At 48.7% G+C, this 22,298-nt stretch overlaps 1 protein-coding gene across 1 annotated transcript in view; it reads left to right on the forward strand.

The window, feature by feature from the left end:
- Positions 1–22,298, forward strand: part of LOC115097632 (fibrillin-2-like) — a 421,199-nt gene that overhangs the window by 304,959 nt on the left and 93,942 nt on the right. Inside the window, 2 exon segments of the mRNA XM_029613571.1 lie at positions 9,663–9,788; positions 10,969–11,085. Coding sequence (XP_029469431.1) covers positions 9,663–9,788; positions 10,969–11,085 — 243 coding nt within the window.

The following is a 22,298-nucleotide window of genomic DNA, read 5'->3' on the forward strand; positions in this document are numbered from 1 at the left end:
AAGGGCAACCTCTGATGCCATGTTCTTCAATTAAGGAGTGAATTGGGGAATAAAAGGTGTGGATTTAGTGAATAATTTAGAAAAGATTCACCTCCTGTTGCGATTATAATTAAAGTTGTATTGAGGAGGTGTCTGCTGTTATTTTGTGATTTAAAGACTATAAAGCTCATATATTGTGTTTTAAGATGTTACATGTGATTTTTAATAAGTTTGTGACTTCCTTCAATCTCTTCTCAATTTGGATGTTAAAGTCAATTGATTCAGTTCTTTAAATCCATGACTTCTCATAATCTTGGATTTATATTTTCCCTCTCATTGGATATAGTACAAGTAAATGGCTTCCCTCCTAATGTAGCGAAATATCAAAGATGAAATTTATATTACACAGTCATTTTTATCTCCTACCTCCTTCTCGTGGTTTATATTTCTTGAAATTCCTTAGTTTCCTCACTGTACCTAAAAGGCACATGTCCTTCTCCTTAATCCTGTTCAGCATCATGCAAATTTCGCTAGCTCCTCTTCTCCTTATCTTTTGTAAGATGTTCATGGGCCTGATTAGGTTCCACTCCAACTTCTTTCTCCACTATCTCCTTCTTTCTCCTCTTAGGATGGCTGGAATTCATCCTCTCCTTGGATCTTGGTGATCTCAGGTCCATCTTGCATATGAAGTGAACTTTTCCCAGTTGATAGTAGAGTAGAAAAAAACTCAGCTTAACTGAGTCCCAAAGTACTTGAAACTCCAAAATTAAACAAATCATTTGAAGTTTTTATGGTGTATTGAGAGGGTGGAAAGAAACTCTCATCTAAAGAGAATGATGTCCATTGAGCTTAAGTTAATTAATAGAAACATTAGAGCACAGGACATATACTGCCTCTTCAAACTCAATGGGGAATCCACAAGGTAAAATGGTGCACTGGCTCTGAGTGCCACAAGACATACCATTTCTAGCTTCCACATGGGGGTGATGAAAACCTACAATGTTACTTCTAAGACTTTCCCTATACCAATAGTTCCCCTACTAGAGTTAAGTAAAAGAATCCTCTAACAGGATCCCAACATGTAGTTGTTCCGTGTGGAGGGAAATTTAAAATTCGGGGTTTGTCCAGCTAAGTCTGAACTTAGCTGGACAAATCCCTTTGAATATTGACCTCGATATTGTTATTGCTAGCCATTCTAATTTAATTGGCCATCTCATGGGTTGCCACAGTGATGGCTGGAATGACCGCCATGTAACTGCACTGCCAAATCTCAGTGACTCTGACTTGATGTTTTTCATTTTCTTTGGCATTTCTGTGACGACATCCGGACATCGCCCGTTTCCTCAAGGGGGTCAAGCATTTGCGGCCTCCACTGCGCGATCCTTGTCCCTCGTGGAGTCTCAATCTGGTACTACGCTCTATGTCAGGACCTCCGTTTGAACCACTGCGGAATGCGACGATCAAGGATCTCACCCTCAAGGCGGTGTTCCTAGTGGCCATCTGCTCCGCTCGGCGTATTTCGGAGTTGCAGGCCCTGTCGTGTAGGGAACCTTATCTCAGGTTCTCCGATTCGGGTGTTTCACTTCGCACTGTCCCCTCCTTCCTTCCGAAGGTGGTGTCTGCGTTCCACGTGAATCAGACGGTGGTACTTCCATCGTTCTCTTCGTCGGAGCCGCGATCTCTTCGTCTCCTTGACGTCAAGCGCACCCTGAGGCTCTACCTGGAGGCTACGAATGATTTCCGGACTTCTGACCATCTCTTCGTCCTTTGGTCCGGTCCCCGCAAGGGATCTCAGGCTTCGAAGACGACCATTGCCAGATGGCTGAAGGCCGGCATTGCCGCCTCCTATATTGGGGTGGGGCGGACTCCCCCACCCGGCATCGTAGCACACTCGACACGCGCTCAGGCGGCCTCCTGGGCAGAGAGCCGCTCGGTGTCTTCGCAAGAAATCTGTAGAGCGGCCACCTGGAAATCGTTGCACACGTTCTCGAGACACTATAGACTACATCTCGCCTCGTCCGTCCAGGGACATTTTGGCGAACAGGTCCTACGAGCAGGTCTCGCAGGATCCCACCCGGGTTAGGGAAGCTTGGGTACATCCCACTGTCTGGACTGATCCAGGTACGTACAGGGAAAAGAAAATTATTACTTACCTGCTAATTTTCGTTCCTGTAGTACCATGGATCAGTCCAGACGCCCACCGCATTTGGGTCCTAGGGCCTACTCCTGCTCGACTGTATGTGGATGCTGAGTCTGTTCAGCTGTGTCTCCTATTTACAGTAGTGCACTTACTGCTGTTGTTTGTTCTTACGTGTTTCCAGTTTTCCCTGTCACTGTTTACTCCCTTGGAGGTTGACACGCTATGTTCGTGTCCGCCCACCCGTTGGTGGGTCGGTTTTTCAGTTTACTCAGTTATCTCTCAGCGGCTTATTGTTGCCGTCCTGTTTTCAACTTGATCCAAGCAGGGGGTTTCGGTTTACTCGGGCTTTGATATACTCGATACTGAACTCCTGCAGAGGGGGTAGTAGTATTTATGGTGACGCCCCCTCGAAGCTTTGGGCTGACTCCATCTGCTGGATTGGGGACATAACGCCACAGAGATCCTCCGTCACGCAGGAGAGAGCCCATTGCATGGCGAGCGGTGGCGGATGGACAATACATTAGCACATAAGGGCAACCTCTGATGCCATGTTCTTCAATTAAGGAGTGAATTGGGGAATAAAAGGTGTGGATTTAGTGAATAATTTAGAAAAGATTCACCTCCTGTTGCGATTATAATTAAAGTTCCCTGTACGTACCTGGATCAGTCCAGACAGTGGGTTATGTCCCCAATCCAGCAGATGGAGTCAGCACAAGCTTTGAGGGGGCGTATCCATATATACTACTACCCCCTCTGCAGGAGTTCAGTATCTTCTGACTCCAGCAGATGCGAGTAGGGGAATCAGACTTCCCCTCCTTTTTCTTCACTTTCTTGCTTGATTATGGCTTGTTGTTGTCTTTTTCTGTGGATCAAGTTTGTATCAAGTTTGTATTAAGTTTAAAAAAAAAAAAAAAAAAGTAAGGCAGAGTTCTTTCAACTTCTGGGGAGTGGCTTATCTTCCTTGTCTCTTCTCTGCGGCCTTGCTGTTTATTTCTCGTTGCAGCCAGGGGTAAGTTTGTTTTTCCTTTGTAGTTTTTTCCTTCACAGCTCAGCCCCCGGTGCCCGCGAAAGCCGGTGGAGCCGGCCTCTTCGCTCTTTACTCCCTCACCCGCGGCCATTTTACAGCTCCTCATGGGCTGCTGAGCCATTTAGGGAAAGATGTCTGGGGCGGGTCGTGTGGCCAGGAAGGCCCCCCCGCGGCACCCTCCTCTATTTTCAGACAGCGGGCAGTGCGGGCCGACCGGGCCCCCCCGCAGCGGCGCCTTTGTGCGCGTGGCCCCCCCCGTGGCTTTTTCTTTTCTCCTGCAGCGATCCCGATGCCGCGGCCGTCCCGCTGTGCGGCCTGCGGAGACCCGGGGTCCCGGATTTCCCGGGAGGGCATCTGTGCACGATGCCTTCCCGGGGGGGAAGGTACCTCACAGTCCCTGACTGATTTCTCTTTTTTTGCCCGGGCGGTGCGGGCCGGCCACTCCGCCATTTTTGGCGGGGAACGGCGGCCATTTTACATTCTGAGCGCCCTGAGGCGCAGGCCACGAGGGGGAACGGATCCCTGGAGGCCAGGAGGGAGAACGGATCCCTGGAGGACTCTACCAGCGGGGGTGTTCCCCCGATTTTGGTGCAGGAACCAAGCACCCAGAGCCAGGGAGCAGGAACCACGCCGCCCCCGAAGCGCACCCGAGCAGGCCGGGGTTCTCTCCGGAGTTTATCCTGCTCATGCATACCGCTTATCTGCAGGGGCTGGAAGCACCTGTGGGCCCCCCCCCCCCCCTCCTAAGATCCCTCGGATGTCGCCCTCGACGCCGGCCCCCCCCGACCCTCAGGGAGTGGGGGCCTCCCGCCTTCCTACCCGGGTCCGATCCACGCCCGCGGCAGTGGGGGCGGTGCCAGACCCAGCGGGACATGGACTTGACCTCCCGGACGGGGGACAAGGGGACGGCACACAGGAGGGGGATGATCCGCGTACCCTACGCCTCTTCCAGAGGGAAGAGCTGGACGACCTCATCCCGCAGATCATCCAAGAATTAGATTTGGATCCGCCACCAGACCCGCCTGCCCCAGTAGCTCCCGCTGTCATCACTTCTTCAAGGAAGGGAGATCCTGTCCTGGCGGCACTCCGGCCGAGGGCTCGGGCTTTTTCCCATTCATGACTCGTTTTTACAACTTCTCACCAGGGAATGGGACACCCCGGAGGCCTCCCTGAAGAGCAGCCGGGCTATGGAAAAGCTGTACCCGCTCCCCGAAGATTTTCTGGACCTCATCAAGGTCCCAAAGGTGGACTCCGCAGTGTCGGCGGTCACGAAGAGGACGACTATCCCAGTGACGGGAGGTGCGGCATTGCGGGACACACAGGATCGTAAGTTGGAAGTTTTCCTTAAGCGGGTTTTCGAGGTCTCCGCTCTGGGTATGCGGGCGGTGATGTGCAGTTCGCTTGGCCAGCGGGCTAGTCTCCTTTGGGTGCAACAACTCCTCACGTCTCAGAACCTGCCGTCCGATGAGGCTGCCCAGGCAGATCGGCTAGAAGCCGCAGTGGCGAATGGGGCGGACGCCTCGTACGACCTTTTTCGGGTCCTCACAAGATCCATGGTTTCGGTAGTGGCAGCACGACGACTACTGTGGCTACGCAATTGGGCGTCTGATACGTCCTCTAAGTCCAGTCTGGGCTCTCTTCCCTTCAGGGGCAAGTTCCTCTTCGGGGAGGATTTGGACCAGATCATCAAGTCCCTGGGGGAGAACGCTGTTCATCGGCTGCCGGAGGATAGGTTTCGACCATCCAGAGCGTTTTCTTCTTCTCGGACCAGAGCCAGAGCGCAACGGCGCTACAGGGGCTACAGACAGACGGGCTCCCGGCCATCCGCCCCCAGGTCTCAGCCCTGGTTGCGCGCCTTCTGCGGGCATCGGCCCGCACGCACTACTCCCGGAACCGGGAACCCCTATACCAAGTCTTCACAATGATGCCAGTCTCGCCCACTCCCCTGTCCCCAGGATTGGGGACCGACTAACGTATTTCTAAGCGGAGTGGGCACGGATCACCTCGGACCAGTGGGTCCTGGATACCATAAAACACGGCTACGCATTGGAATTTGTCCGCCCCCCGCAGGGAAGGTTCATCTTTTCCCCCTGTGGCTCGGACCTCAAGAGAGGAGCGGTGCAGCTGACTCTGGACAGACTCCGGGAGATAGGCGCTACTGCGCCCGTGCCCTTCGGAGAGGTGGGCTCGGGCCACTATTCCATCTATTTCGTCGTACCAAAGAAGGACGGTTCCTTCCGGCCTATCCTAGTCCTCAAGGAAGTCAACAAATCCCTTCGAGTCATTCGGTTCCGCATGGAAATGCTCCGGTCAGTGATTGCGGCGGTGCATCGGGGGGAGTTCCTCGCCTCCCTGGACTTAACGGAGGCCTACCTGCACATTCCCATCCGCCCGGACCACCACAGTTTCCTTCGTTTCAAAATTCTGGACCAGCATTTTCAGTTCACGGCTCTCGCGTTTGGATTGGCGCCGGCGCTGCACACCTTCACCAAGATCATGGTAGTTGTGGCGGCAGCTCTCCGGAAGGAGGGCATCCTGGTTCATCCTTATCTGGACGATTGGCTCCTCCGGGCGAAGTCATTCGATCATGGACGCTCAGCGGTGACTCGAGTAGTACGGTTTCTACATTCCCTGGGATGGGTAGTGAACTTCTCCAAGAGCTCCCTCATGCCCTCGCAACGCTTGGGTTTTTTTTGGGGGCAACTTTCGACACCCTACTGGGCAAAGTTTTTCTGCGCCAGGACAAAGCTCAATCCTTGCGGGATCACACACGACGGTTCTCTGCGTTACCAGAGCCCACCTCCTGGGACTACCTGCAACTCCTGGGAGTGATGGGGTCCACCATCGACCTTGTACCTTGGGCTTTCGCGCACCTCAGGACCTTACAGTGGGCGCTCTTCTCCCGTTGGAAACCAGTATTGCAGGACTATCAGATGATTCTCCCGCTCCCACAGAATGCCAGGGACAGTCTGGGCTGGTGGTTGGATCCGCCGAACCTGGCCCGTGGCATGTCCCTCGATCTGCCAAATTGGGTGGTGGTGACCACCTATGCCAGTCTAGCAGGCTGGGGTGGAGTCTGCGATCGAAGCGCCACGCAGGGGACGTGGTCCACGGTGGAGGCGAAGTGGTCAATCAACCGTCTGGAAACCAGAGCGGTCCGGCTAGCTCTGCGACATTTCCTCCCGCTTCTTCGGAACCGAGAAGTCAGAATCCTATCGGACAACGCTACCACCGTGGTCTACATCAACCGACAAGGAGGCACGCGCAGCCCGCAGGTCGCGCTCGAGGCGGCGCTGCTGATGCAATGGGCGGAGCGTCATCTCGTCCGGCTAGCGGCCTCGCACGTCGCCGGTGTGGACAACGTCCAGGCGGACTTCCTCAGTCGTCAACTGCTGGACCCGGAGAGTGGTCTCTCTCCGACAAAGCAATGCAACTTCTCGTCCATCGGTGGGGGGCCCCCCACTTGGATCTGATGGCGTCCGCTCTCAACGCCAAGGCTCCACGCTTCTTCAGTCGCCGGAGAGAGCGCGGAGGGAGTGGATGCCCTGGTCCTCCCGTGGCCGCCATATCTTTCTTTTCCACCATGGCCCCTGGTGGGCAGGATGCTCCGCAGAATAGAAAGCCATCAGGGGACCGTGGTTTTCGTCACCCCAGAATGGCCCAGGCGACCCTGGTTTGCGGACCTGCTACAGCTGGTGATCGACGGGCCAATCAGGCTGGGGCACCTCCCCCAGCTCCTACATCAGGGCCCGGTATTTTTCGAGCAGGCAGAATTCTTCTGTCTTGCGGCCTGGCTTTTGAGAGGCGCCGCCTCCGGCGTCGGGGCTACCTGGAGGCGGTAGTATCCACGCTATTGCGGGCACGAAAGACATCGGCCTATGTTCGAGTCTGGAAGGTGTTCGAGCTGTGGTGTACCAGCCAGGCCACGAGACCCGCTAAGGCTTCTGTACCTCAGATCCTTCAGTTTCTACAGGCGGGGGTGGAAAAAGGGCTCGCCTATAATTCACTACGGGTTCAGTTGGCCGCCCTTGGCTCGCTGTTGAGCGATGGGGCTCTCTTCTACAGCATTCTGACATTGCTCGTTTTCTCAAGGGTGTCAAGCATATGCGTCCTCCGTTACGGGACCCTTGTCCCTCCTGGAGTCTTAACTTTGTGCTTCGCTCCCTGTAGGGACCACCGTTCGAGCCGCTGCGCAGCGCAACGATAAAGGATCTCACTCTCAAGACTGTATTTCTTGTGGCCATCTGTTCCGCTCGACGCATCTCGGAGCTGCAGGCTCTGTTGTGTAGAGAGCCCTATCTCCGTTTCTCCGACTCTGGAGTTTCGCTTCGCACCGTTCCCTCCTTCCTTCCGAAGGTGGTTTCTGCATTCCATGTGAACCAGACGGTGGAGTTGCTGTCCTTCTCTTCCTCAGAGCCGAAGTCTCTCCGTCTCTTGAATGTCAAGCGCACTCTGCGCCTCTATCTGGAGGCTACAAATGAGTTCCGAACCTCTGACCATCTCTTTGTACTCTGGGCCGGTCCTAAGAAGGGGTCTCAGGCCTCGAAGGCTACCATTGCCAGATGTCTGAAGGCCGGCATTGCTGCTTCCTACATTGGGGCGGGTCGGACTCTCCCACCCGGAATCATAGCGCATTCTACACGTTCTCAGGCGGCTTCCTGGGCGGAGGTTCGCGCGGTATGCTCGCAGGAAATTTGTAGGGCAGCCACCTGGAAATCGTTACACACGTTCTCGAGGCACTATCGTCTGCACCTCGCCTCTTCAGTCTCTGGACACTTTGGCGAGCAGGTTCTCCGAGCAGGCCTCGCAGGACCCCACCCGATTTAGGGAAGCTTGGGTACATCCCACTGTCTGGACTGATCCAGGTACGTACAGGGAAAAGAAAATTATTATTTACCTGCTAATTTTCGTTCCTGTAGTACCATGGATCAGTCCAGACGCCCACCGCGTTTGGGTTCTTGATCCTGCTCTGCTCTGCGTTACTTCTTGCTCGCAGTGTTCTGTGTCTTCACAGTTGTTTCTTTTCGCTGTTTTTCACAGCTCCCTACAAGTTGGTAGGATGTTTGCAGTTACTTGTTGCGGTTACAATTGTTTTCATTATCTGTTTCCACAAACTTGATCCTTCGGGGGTTTCTACTCGGGCTTTGATATACTCGATACTGAACTCCTGCAGAGGGGGTAGTAGTATATATGGATACGCCCCCTCAAAGCTTGTGCTGACTCCATCTGCTGGATTGGGGACATAACCCACTGTCTGGACTGATCCATGGTACTACAGGAACGAAAATTAGCAGGTAAATAATAATTTTCTTTTGTATTGAGGAGGTGTCTGCTGTTATTTTGTGATTTAAAGACTATAAAGCTCATATATTGTGTTTTAAGATGTTACATGTGATTTTTAATAAGTTTGTGACTTCCTTCAATCTCTTCTCAATTTGGATGTTAAAGTCAATTGATTCAGTTCTTTAAATCCATGACTTCTCATAATCTTGGATTTATATTTTCCCTCTCATTGGATATAGTACAAGTAAATGGCTTCCCTCCTAATGTAGCGAAATATCAAAGATGAAATTTATATTACACAGTCATTTTTATCTCCTACCTCCTTCTCGTGGTTTATATTTCTTGAAATTCCTTAGTTTCCTCACTGTACCTAAAAGGCACATGTCCTTCTCCTTAATCCTGTTCAGCATCATGCAAATTTCGCTAGCTCCTCTTCTCCTTATCTTTTGTAAGATGTTCATGGGCCTGATTAGGTTCCACTCCAACTTCTTTCTCCACTATCTCCTTCTTTCTCCTCTTAGGATGGCTGGAATTCATCCTCTCCTTGGATCTTGGTGATCTCAGGTCCATCTTGCATATGAAGTGAACTTTTCCCAGTTGATAGTAGAGTAGAAAATAACTCAGCTTAACTGAGTCCCAAAGTACTTGAAACTCCAAAATTAAACAAATCATTTGAAGTTTTTATGGTGTATTGAGAGGGTGGAAAGAAACTCTCATCTAAAGAGAATGATGTCCATTGAGCTTAAGTTAATTAATAGAAACATTAGAGCACAGGACATATACTGCCTCTTCAAACTCAATGGGGAATCCACAAGGTAAAATGGTGCACTGGCTCTGAGTGCCACAGGACATACCATTTCTAGCTTCCACATGGGGGTGATGAAAACCTACAATGTTACTTCTAAGACTTTCCCTATACCAATAGTTCCCCTACTAGAGTTAAGTAAAAGAATCCTCTAACAGGATCCCAACATGTAGTTGTTCCGTGTGGAGGGAAATTTAAAATTCGGGGTTTGTCCAGCTAAGTCTGAACTTAGCTGGACAAATCCCTTTGAATATTGACCTCGATATTGTTATTGCTAGCCATTCTAATTTAATTGGCCATCTCATGGGTTGCCACAGTGATGGCTGGAATGACCGCCATGTAACTGCACTGCCAAATCTCAGTGACTCTGACTTGATGTTTTTCATTTTCTTTGGCATTTCTGTGATGCCCTGTGCATGCTGCATTAGGTCGCAATGAGTGCCAGGAGATCCCCAATGTGTGCAGCCACGGAGAGTGTGTGGACACTGAGGGAAGTTACATCTGCGTCTGTCACAACGGGTTCAAGGCCGGCCGGGACCAAACCATGTGCATGGGTGAGTACAGCTTCCCATCCTCCTTAATCCACCGGCAGTCCCACCACACGCAGCCCCTGACCTTACAGCCTCCCCATCCCAGCTCCCCCCATAAGGCCTCTTCTCTTACAGCGTCCCATCATTCTTAATCTAGTTCCCCCATCCCCTTCACATGTCCTCTGTTCTTACCGTACTACCTTCTGTCCTCCCTAGTCTTCTCCCTTTACAGCCTCCCATTCTCCATAATCCTTCCCCCTTGGCCCCATATGGCCCCTTCCCATAATGCTTTCATTTCCTAGTGTGTAGCCAGATGGACTCAGGACCAATGGGTTATGTGCTCCCCTGCTAGCAGATGGAGACAGAGTCAGGTTTCAAAGCTGATGTCACCCTAGATAAGCCCCTGCAGTGACCTCAGCCCTTCAGTATCTCTCCGTCTCCTAGCAGATGTAGATTGTGTCTCCTATCGGGATCGTAGTACGCTTTAGATGAGGGAAATTTACCTTCAAATTTCTACTTTTAAATTGGAGAAGATCGAGCCCCGCTCTCCTGCAGTGATACCTAAAGGTCATTCCCCCACACACACGTCGGCCCGTATGACATAGTGAGGGCAAAGGTAGCGCCGGCGCCATTTTGAATATTGGCAATACGGCCCGCGTGCAGGAGGTCGCTCCCGGACCCCCGCTGGACTTTTGGCAACACATAAACACAACTGGTATAGCACGGGCAGCAGCAGTGCAAGCTTCCCTCACACGTAGCTGTAGATTCTTAGTACTAAGCCAGATGCGATCTCTAGGCAGGAAGATAGGCGCTGGCTGACGATGTCTATCTGCCCATCTCTTGGCAGACTGGGCAGCTTTATGTAACTTCCCCTGGATAGAAGTCCATAAAGACAGGAGCTGGCTCCTGGTTACATCCTTTTTCTGTAGCTGCGTTGCAAGATCCTTCATACTTGGAACCCTTGACCGGAGAGGCATTGTTTGAACCTTGTGATACAATGAGAAATCCCCCAGCTTCCATCTCAAGAGTGTTCTGGTTCTGCCCTTGGTATATTGTAATATTTAAAGCTCTGTGAGTGCCTGTACATCACCCTGGATGTAGGTGCTACAAAGCACTGAGTGATGGCATTTGGGAGCCATGTCCCCTGTTGACTTAGTCACGAACTCCAAGAACTCACCTTCCTCCGGTTCCCTGTCTTTTCCAGACATCGATGAGTGTGATCGCCAGCCATGTGGCAACGGAACCTGCAAGAACACCGTGGGCTCCTATAATTGCCTGTGCTTCCCAGGCTTTGAGCTTACACACAACAATGACTGCATGGGTAAGTGACTTTTTGTCCACCATCTGAATTTTATTTTAAGGTATAGGTATTTCAGGACAAGGGAGGAGAAGCAATTCACAGCTGTATCCTTCCTTAGATTCTTTCCCTAAAAGTAATCCCAGTAATTCCATTATTATCTGTGTATCTACTGCCATCTTTGAGATTATTTCTTATGTTTTCAGTTGCAGGATGAGTTTTGAAGGACTTTTTTTGTTGTGATTTTTTATTTTTTTTTGTTTTTTTTTGTTTTATTGTCTTTGTTTACTTATTTCATTGTTTTATTGCTTCTTTTTATGTATGATTGATATGTTTTGTTGCTGTCTTACGTATATAACCCTTAGCGGGTGTTAAGCGCACTCTACGGTTATGGCCAGGGATACATGAACACTCAGACTCAGTAGAAAGTATAATTTCTTTTTATTAATTGGTATAAGTGTTCTTGGGAGATGCTGGGTAATGGATGCCCTTTCTCTGACAAACTGACCAGCATCTCCCTGTATACAAGAAGTGACCCTTCTTTTATAGATAACATTCAATACCGAAAAAGGATAGAAGGTTCTAGAGATTTGCGTGACTGCCCAAAGGATCATTTACATATGTTGTCATGTCAACTGCATGATAAGATCATCTCTAGCTACCCCTGATTAATTTTCCCAGGAGGTGTGGCCCATTTACCATGGCTTTCGAGATAGTCCTTTGTTCTGTTAAGATCTTACTGGTCAAGATAATTAACACATCTGTAGCTGTGTTGATAAAAACTCCTGAGAACAGTGCCTGAAGCTTCCACCCTTGGTTTCTTCTTTGTGACCCTATGAATAGGCATCACCTTTCTGGTGCCAGCTTGCTTGCCTTTTTAGAAATCAAGGGAAATTCTGCAAGTCATGCTCAGAAAGTCACTTAGAGTTTATTCAGCCCAGGCAGGCTAAGAAAACCCAAAGATTCTGGGGGGTTTCCTTTCTCCATGTTGGTTTTCTGTTCAGGCATACTTCTCACGGGGTGTTTTAAGTCTGAAGGGCACACAATCGTATTTATATCTTCTGAGGCTGCTCCAGCCAGTGGCGTAGCAACGGGTGGGCCTGGGTGGGCAGGTGCCCACCCAACTTAGACCCAGGCCCACCCAACTGGCACCGGAACTGCAAGGCTGTCGTGGGATCCCATCCCCGCGACAGCGAACAAGAGAACCCACGCCTCGCGCGCCATCACGGCACACGGGGAAGCGCTGCTGCGGCCGTATGGCCAACCGGTCTTCCTGTTCGGGGGGGGGGAGCGGAAGCGCCGCGCGCAGCTTCCGCTTCCTCCCCCCAATGCAGGAAGATCAGCTGCCTCTCCTGCTGTCACCCGTTCTCCTGCTATCTTCGGACCAAACGGCCCGCCGAACTTCCTGTTTGGGGGAGCGGAAGCGCCGCGCACAGCTTCCGCTTTCTCCCCCAAAGCAGGAAGATCAGCTGCCTCTCCTGCTGCCACCGGCCTCCTGCTATCTTCGGGCGTCGGGCCGTACTGCCCGCCGATCTTCCTGCTTGGGGGGGGGAGGGAGGAATCGGATGTTGTGCGCTGCGCTTCCGCTCCCCCCCCCCCCGACAGGAAGTTCGGCGGGCCATACCGCCCGACGCCCGAAGATAGCAGGAGTCCGGTGGCAGCAGGAGAGGCAGCTGATCTTCCTGCTTTGGGGGAGAAAGCGGAAGCTGTGCACGTGCTTGAATGTGTATGTGTGGATGAGAATGGGAGTGTGTGTGGGTGAAAACTGGAGCCTGGGTGTGTATGTGGGTGAGAATGGAAGCTTGAATATGTGGGTGAATGGGAGCTCGAATGTGTGTATGTGTGGTTGAGAATGGGAGCCTGGGTTTGTGGGTGGGTGAGAATGGGAGCTTGAATGTGTGTATATATGGGTGAGAATGAGAGCCTGGGTTTGTGTGGGTGGGTGAGAATGGAAGCTTGAATATGTGGAATAAGAATGGGTGCTTGAATGTGTGTATGTGTGGGTGAGAATAGGACCTTAAATGTGTATATGTGTGGATGAGAATGGGAGCTTGAATATGTGTGGGTGAGACTGGGAGCATGGGTTTGTGGGTGAGAATGGGAGTCTGGGTTTATGTGTGTGGGTGAGAATGGGTGCCTGGATGTGCGTCTGTGTGTGCATAAGAATATAAGCCTGGGGAGGGGTGAGAAAGTGAGAACTTGAATGTGAGCTTGTGGGGGGGGGGGGGGGGGAGAGCATGTGAGAGCTTGAGTGTGTGAGAGGGAGTCTGTGAGAGAAAGCGTGTATGTGTGTGTGTGTGTGGAAGGGAAGAAGACAGTAATAGAATAAAGACACTGAAAAGGAATTAGGAAATGAGCTATAAGGGAAAAAATGGGAAAAAGAGACCAGGACCAACTGATTAGAAAAATACAAAGATCAGACAACAAAGGTAAAAATATATATCTATATTTTGAGATGTTAGCAATTTAAATATAAGCAACACAACCGCTCTCTCAAAATTTATGGACAGGTAGGAGCCGTGTATAAAATCGTAATAATAAGAAGGCTAAAGTACCACAAATCACCGTGAATTATGTTTGTATCATTAAGTAAACCTCATACTTAGGCATAGATGTGAATGCTATGCTGCATAATTTGGCATTATTTATCAGTAAAAAAACAACTAGTAGACCTGCATGCCTACAGCCCACCCATGTTAACCTTGTGCCCACCCAAAAAATCAATTCTGGCTACGCCACTGGCTCCAGCTAACCATTCACTCCCACGCGGAGTCTTAATCCCTGGTGGGGGGACACTTTATGCCCAGAAGATGAAAAGAGGTTGCCAGGGGGTGTGCTGTATTTTAAGTGCTTCTCATGAGGTGAGAGGCTGTAAGAACTCAGACAGGACCAGGTCTGGGTATTAAAATAAAGTTTACAGTTTCTAAAAATTAAAATAAAATCCATTTGTCCAAATTGATGAGTGTACATATGACTGTAGTTACAGGATATTTTCTGTGTAGGTAGGTGTCCTTATTACAGACCTCTGGGAAGAGCCCGTGGTGATTTTAAATGTGCATGCTCTCCCAGCAGCTGTCCCATGGAATCCTAATGAGAGAGTTCCCTTTTAACTGGAAAAATCCTACCTTTAGTAGGGATATGCAGGAGAAAAAAGTTTGTTTTCAATTTCAGGAGGGTTTATGAATTTTGCTTCGTGGATTGTTTGATTCATTTTCATTCATCAGAGAAAAAAAATCAAACAATTTAAAAAAAAAAAAAAAGACCAAAAAACGAAAATGAGACCACCCAGGGCCACCTGCCTGCCCTCCCGAAAAAATTCCAGGACCGGGATCCCCTCCCAGCCCCCTCTTACCAGGTCCAGTGGTGATCTGCTGGCTTCGACCTAGGCCCAGGCCGAAGCTTTGCGTTTGCGTAGGCTGAGGGCGCAGTAGAGGTCATTGCAACCTCAGCCCACTCAAGGCCAAAGCTTCGGCCTGATCCAGAAGCTGGGTCCCAATGCCTGAGCCTCAGCCTAGGCCAGGCCTCAGTCCCAGACCCAACGCTGGGGCCTAGGCCGAGGCTGGGACCTGGCACGGAGGCTGGGTCCCATCACCATAACCCGGCCCAGTGCCAGAGCCTCGGCCCAGACCCAACGCTGGGGCCTAGGCCGAGGCTGGGACCTGGCACGGAGGCTGGGTCCCATCACCATAACCCGGCCCAGTGCCAGAGCCTCGGCCCAGACCCAACGCTGGGGCCTAGGCCGAGGCTGGGACCTGGCACGGAGGCTGGGTCCCATCACCATAACCCGGCCCAGTGCCAGAGCCTCGGCCCAGACCCAACGCTGGGGCCTAGGCCGAGGCTGGGACCTGGCACGGAGGCTGGGTCCCATCACCATAACCCGGCCCAGTGCCAGAGCCTCGGCCCAGACCCAACGCTGGGGCCTAGGCCGAGGCTGGGACCTGGCACGGAGGCTGGGTCCCATCACCATAACCCGGCCCAGTGCCAGAGCCTCGGCCCGGACCCAAGTCCGATTCCGTGACCTGATCTGGAGGCTGGGTCCCGACGCCAGTGCCTAGGCCGGGGACCGGATCCAGACCCCGGATCCAGGCCCGACACCATATCCTGGCCCGGAGACCGGGTCCCAATCCAGGCCCAAGGCCATGACCCGACCCGGAGGCCAGGTCCTGACGCCGGGGCCTAGGCCCGGACTCAGGCATGACATTGAGGCCTTGGCCAGGAGGTGGGGGGTCACAATGCCTAGGCCTTGGCCCAGGCCTCTGAGCCTCATCTTGGTCCTCGTCTTTCTTCGTCACTTGCAAGCCCAAATGACGCTGTTTGCTGGGGTCGTGCCAGAGTTAATTCTTTTTTTTATTTTTTTTTTATTTATTTTTATCATTTTCAACAAATTAACAAGTAAGACGTCACTTACTTACAGAAAAAAGGAATAAAAGTAAACATATTCAATTCCAGGAAAACATCATCCAACAAAATAATCATACACCTCCTTACTTTTACTCCCAACATAGGAATTCGACTTAAGAAGGGGGAAGAAATATAGGGAGATCATGAAAATAGAAATCTTAAAAAAGTAGCTAAAAAGAAATCTTAAAAAAGTAGCTAAAAAGAAATCTTAAAAAAGTAGCTATCTTACTGCCTCCTTTCTTTCTTTCTTTCTCTTCAGAACCTTAGATGTTAATTAGAGTCTGGGTAGTCCATGTTCCTGGCATTAACAAATGACTTTAACTGTTCTGGTATAAAGAAAACAAACGAATCATTCTGAGAACGTATCAAACATTTGCAAGGTTATCAAAAGCAGTAACCAAGGGATATTATCTGAGGCTTAAGAATAAGAAGTTGTCGTCTCCTCTCCTGAGTCACACGCGTAAAATCCGGATTTCTTGAGAATGGAAGAGAGCGGAGATATTTTTGAAATATCTCCGCATAACTTCACTAACATCTTGTTCAATAAGAAAAGTGACCAAGAGAGTAGCAAATTCATATACTTCCATATCTGCATTTCCCAAAAATGTTGTTAAATTTTCTAATGCCTCGGGCCTTTCTTGAGCTTTACTCTCCTTAACTGATACAGGCAGGAAAACTATTTTATTGACAGAAGGAATTCCCTCTTCCTCATATTTCAATATCTCTTTAAGATATCTTTTAAAAGTTATATAAGGATCTTCCCCCAGGACCTTTGGAAAATTTAATACACGCGAGTTCAAATGTCTATTATAATTTTCTATATATTCCAAACATCTGGAGATATTACCGGAGTCCTTAATTAACTTGGCATTACATTCGTACGTCTTTGTAGAAAGGGATTCCACCTTCTCCAATCGAGCTTTAACCTCTGTAATCTGGTTGTTCATTTTCTCTTCCAGAAGATCGACTTTAGTATTAATTTACCCCATCTTAGTCCCTTGTTCTCTAAGTGAGCTGCCGAACCTGGCTACCAGGTCCCACAACGCGTCAAGCGTTACCACCGAGGGCTTTGCAGGTATCTGGAAGGACTCACCCCACCACTCCAAGAAGGGGAGAGTCCAACTCCTCCGCGGCAGTCCCTCTCCCAGTCAACGCTCCTCCAGGTGATTCGGGAGCTCCACTCGTTGTCGATGATAACGGGAAATCCCCAGCACCGGCGCTGGCTTGCTCCCTTGCATTCAGGGAGGAAAGAGTCTGTTTGGGTAATCCTCCTCTCTGGCCCCCACCTTCCGAGGCTTGCCTTGCGATGTCATCGCCCGGCGCCTCAGGCGACAGAAGGGTTACTGCTCCCGGGGCCGTCGGTGGCTGAAGATTCGGAGGGCTGAGTGTGATCTCCCCAAGTGAATTCACCGCTCCCTCGACAGAATCCACAGCGGGGCAAACGCCCCCTGTTGTTGAAGCAGATACTGGTCCGAACGACGTTATTAGTCGCTGTCCGGAGGGGAGAGTGGCCTCGCGGGGTAAGTGAGCACTTTCCCCTTCCTTTTTGCAGGCATCATTAAGGTAACAAAATTTCAGAAGAGAGACATTTCTCGGACCAAGCTCACGCCGCCATCTTGCCCCCTCTTGTGCCAGAGTTAATTCTGGTGCATTCACCCTAGCATACAGCGCCATTTTGATGTAGGGAAATGTGTACATTGCCCTCATCAAAATGGTGCCGACTGCTGGGGTGAATGTGTGGGAGTTAATTAACTTCGGCGTGACCCCAGTGATCCACGTCATTTGGCTTGCACGTGCCGAAGAATGAAGAGGACCAAGAAGAGGCTCTGAGGCCTGGACCTGCCTGACCCTGGGCCAAGGCTCAGGCGTCGGGACCAGGCCTCTTGGCCAAAATCCCATGTCAGGCCTCGGTCAGGACCTAGACCAAGGCGTCAGGTCCCAAGGTCAGGACCCGGCTTCTGGGTTGGGTCGCAGCATTGTGCCCGGGTCCAGGCCAAGGCCCCCGGCATCAGGATCCAGCCTTCAGATCGGGTCACATGTGGGGCCTGGGTCTGGGTCCCGGCCTTTGAGTCGTGTCTCAGCATCAGGCCTGGGTTTGGGCCTAGCTCCCAGCACCGGGACCCGGCTTCGTCAGATATCTGAAAGATAATGTAAGTTTTGGGTTTTTTGTTTAATTTTTTGGGGGGTCTCGACCAATCCCCCGGCATCGGCCCTTGCCTCTGCTGAGACCCTGGCATCGTGCTCGGGCCCAGAGCTGCAGCCCCTGCTTTGGGGCTTGACCTATGCCCTAGGTGAGGTCCCGGTTTCAGGCCTAGGTAAAGGTGCCGGAATCACACTCAGGCATACACTGTGGCTCCTGCTTTGGGCCTTGGCCTATGCCCTAGAACTAGGGTCAAATCATTAGTTTAAAACAAAATGAAACAAATAAGATTTGTTTCATTTGGGGGGGGGGGGGGGGCCCGATTCGTTTCAGGGCCCCAGCGAATGAAACAAATTAACCATATTTGTCACATTTTGCAGTTTCGTTTTAAACAAATGCACATCCCTAATCTTTAGAGATCTTCTTTCCCGTGGACACCCACCCTGTCCTGATTCCTTATGTGGAAATCTGGATGGGATCTCCTTCTCTTATCCTGTCTTCCTTTGGTTCATTTGTCCTTTTCCTTAGCTTGTTAATTCTGGTGATTTCTTTTGTGGAAAAATCTGGGGCCAGGCTATTAATCCTGCGCTGAAATTCCAGTGGGGAAGGGGGGGGGGGTTTTCCAAAAAACCTCCCCATTACTCTGCGGTTCAAAAAAATCCTTTACGTCTTAATCTGGAGAGCTCCTCTGCCCTCACTGTCTCTTGCAGCAGGATCCATCACTGATGCTTGCCTACCTAGGGAGTAGAGTAGGTTGAAGAGAGCCCCTTTACCCCAAAGAGGAATCAAGCTTTAAAAGTCTCTCTCACTGTAAATTATAAGAAGGACCCTCTGGCAGGGAGTGCCCGGTGAGGTGTCTCTTCTGAAAGAAAACTCCTTTGGGCAAGGCCGGGAGGCCCTACCAGAGCGTGGAAAAAATACTTGTTGTCTCTGCAGCTGCTCTCTCTCACTTAAGATGGCTGGGCTAAATAACACCAGTTCCCCAGTCCAAAGCCTCCTGGTGGGAGGGCCTGAAAGGATGGATGGCTCCTACTATGTATGTTCTAAGGCAGGGATAGCGGCATCTAATGGCCAGACCCGGGAGGAGTGCCACACATATTTTATTGTTTATTATGTATGTTATTTGGAATATGCTTTGAATTTTAGATATGTGCGGAATATACATTTTTTAAATAAATGTTAAAATGACCAGAGATTACTAACCTAGTATGTCCCTCAACAAGTAGTAACTCTCCATTTATATTGCACTGATAAACGACCTGCTAGAAGATTTAAAACCATCATTAGTCTGCATAGCCGAAACCTGGCTCACTGGCAAAGATAACGTCCTCATAATAACACAAGAACATGCCATACTGGGTCAGACCAAGGGTCCATCAAGCCCAGCATCCTGTTTCCAACAGTGGCCAATCCAGGCTACAAGAACCTGGCAGGTACCCAAACACTAAGTCTATCCCATGCTACTGTTGCTAGTAATAGCAGAGGCTATTTTCTAAGTCAACTTGATTAATAGCAGGTAATGGACTTCTCCTCCAAGAACTTATCCAATCCTTTTTTAAACACAGCTATACTAACTGCACTAACCTCATTCTCTGGCAACAAATTCCAGAGTTTAATTGTGCGTTGAGTGAAAAAGAACTTTCTCCGATTAGTTTTAAATGTGCTACATGCTAACTTCATGGAGTGACCCCCTAGTCTTTCTACTATCCGAAAGAGTAAATAACCGATTCACATCTACCCATTCTAGACCTCTCATGATTTTAAACATCTCTATCATATCCCCCCTCAGCCATCTCTTCTCCAAACTGAACAGCCCTAACCACTTTAGTCTTTCCTCATAGGGGAGCTGTTCCATCCACTTTATCATTTTGGTAGCCCTTCTCTGTACATTCTCCATCACAATTATATCTTTTTTGAGATGCGGCGACCAGAATTGTACACAGTATTCAAGGTGCGGTCTCACCATGGAGCGATACAGAGGCATTATGACATTTTCCGTTTTATTCACCATTCCCTTTCTAATAATTCCCAACATTCTGTTTGCTTTTTTGACTGCCACAACACATTGAGCTGATGATTTCAATGTATTATCCACTAGGGATGTGAATCGGGTGCCCAATCGTTCCCGCTTTCAGGTTCGTCTGGCCGCGGGAAAATCTTGTTTTCCCACAGATCCACGTTTTTTTTTTCTGTGAAAAATTGGTTCTCGGGTTAGTGTGCGCTAATGGGAGTTAGCGCACACTAACAAAAAATAGCAAAAAGTAACAAAAAACAAAAAATAACAAAAATTAGCGTGCACTAACCCAAAAAACGATTTATATGAAAATTTGGGGGGAAAAGTGATAGTTTCTTTTTTTATCCGATATATAACGAATTTAGAAATATTGTACGATATTTCAATTCATTAGAAAAATGATTCACATCCCTATTATCCACTATAACGCCTAGATCTCTTTCTTGGGTGGTAGATCCTAATATGGAACCTAACATTGGCAGGCCTAGGTATCATACATTACATATATGCTGACGACATTCAGCTAATTCTACCAGTAGAGGAAGCAATTGAAAAAACACTAAACTTAGCAATGTTGTACCTAGATATAATTAAACAACTACTAAGCCAAATGGAACTGGTAATTAATATTGAAAAGACAAAATTCATACACCTTGAAAGAAAAATCACTGAATTAATACAAAATCCTATCAAACTTAAAAAAGATCAGATAGTGAAACTAACTGAAAATGCACAAAACCTAGGTGTATTAATTGACAATGAACTCAACCTTAAGCAACACATATCACTGAAAGTTAGAGAAGGCTACGCCAAATTAATAGTCCTTAGAAGGCTAAAACCCTTATTAACCCAAGCACACTTTCGAACTGTTCTTCAAGCACTTATATTCGCTAGCACAGACTATTACTTTTCCTAGGATTACCATATACAACACTAAGACCACTACAAATCTTACAGAACTCTGCAGCCAGAATTCTAACTGGAAAAAGCAGAAGGGATCACATCACTCAAACACTCACCGAATTACACTGGCTGCCAATTGAACAAAGAGTGCAATTTAAAACACTATGCACAATCCACAAACTAATCTATGAGGAAGATACTGATTGGCTAAACACTGCACTACGACTACATGTCCCCCAGAGAAATCTCAGATCAGCCAATAAAGCTCTACTAACCATTCCCTCTGTAAAGACAGCAAAACTGACACAAGTGAGAGAGCGAGCACTATGCCTAGCCGGTCCAATATTATGGAACACACTACCACTCGAAATAAGACTAATGAGAGATTTAAAATTCTTCAAAAAAAGTTTAAAAACATGGCTCTTCAAAAAAGCTTTTCACAATGAGAGTGGGGAGTAAGGAATACTAACAGACAAGAAAAAGAACTCTGACACACAGTTAAAAGTCAACAAACAGCAGTTATCCCTCCTTTATTATTTTTTCTCACACCTAAAGATTAAAGAGAGTAGAGTATTCTCATATATGGCTATCCTATTAGTCATATAAATGGAATTTCCAATCCACAATCCAGATAGCATATATTATTTGAATCATGTAACCGAAAATTTATTGGCACCTACTAGCTAATTTATAATCCTAACCAAACTTATTTATGTGCCTATCTGGAAACTGTTGTGATGGTATACTACTAAACGACGGTGCAGAAAAGTTTTTAAATAAATAAATAAATGAAATAAACTACAGCATGGGGTATTTTTCCCTGTATGCATCACTTTGCACTTATCCACATTAAATTTCATCTGCTGTTTGGATTCCCAATTTTCCAGTCTCACAAGGTCGTCCTGCAATTTATCACAATCTTCTTGTGAATCAACTACTCTGAATAATTTTGTATTATCTCCAAATTTGATTACCTCACAGCAGTCCACTACCCACCCCTCTCCACTGAGAAAATTGTCCATTTAATCCTACTCTCTGTTTCCTGTCTTTTATCCAGTTTGTAATCCACGAAAGGACATCGCCACCTATCCCATGACTTTTTACTTTTCCTAGAAGCCTCTCATGAGGAACTTTGTCAAATGCCTTCTGAAAATCCAAATATACTACATCTGCCAGTTCACCCTTATCCACATGTTTATTAACTCCTTCAAAAAAATGAAGCAGATTTGTGCGGCAAGACTTGCCTTGGGTAAAGCCATGCTGACTTTGTTCCATTAAACCATGTCTTTCTATATGTTCTGTGATTTTGATGTTTAGAACACTTTCCACTATTTTTCCTGGCACTGAAGTCAGGCTAACTGGTCTGTAGTTTCCCGGATCGCCCCTGGAGCCCTTTTTAAATATTGGGGTTACATTAGCCACCCTCCGGTCTTCAGGTACAATGGATGATTTTAATGATAGGTTACACATTTTTACTAATAGGTCTGAAATTTCATTTTTTAGTTCCTTCAGAACTCTGGGGTGTATACCATCCGGTCCAGGTGATTTACTATTCTTCAGTTTGTCAATCAGGTCTACCACATCTTCTAGGTTCACCGTGATTTGGTTCAGTCCATCTGAATCATTACCCATGAAAACCTTTTCCGGAACAGGTATCTCCCCAGCATCCTCCTCAGTAAACACCAAAGCAAAGAAATCATTTAATCTTTCTGCAATGGCCTTATCTTCTCTAAGTGCGCCTTTAACCCCTTGATAATCTAACGGTCCAAGTGACTCTCT

This window comes from Rhinatrema bivittatum, chromosome 8 (assembly GCF_901001135.1).
Source record: "Rhinatrema bivittatum chromosome 8, aRhiBiv1.1, whole genome shotgun sequence".
NCBI classification, from domain to species: Eukaryota; Metazoa; Chordata; class Amphibia; order Gymnophiona; family Rhinatrematidae; genus Rhinatrema; species Rhinatrema bivittatum.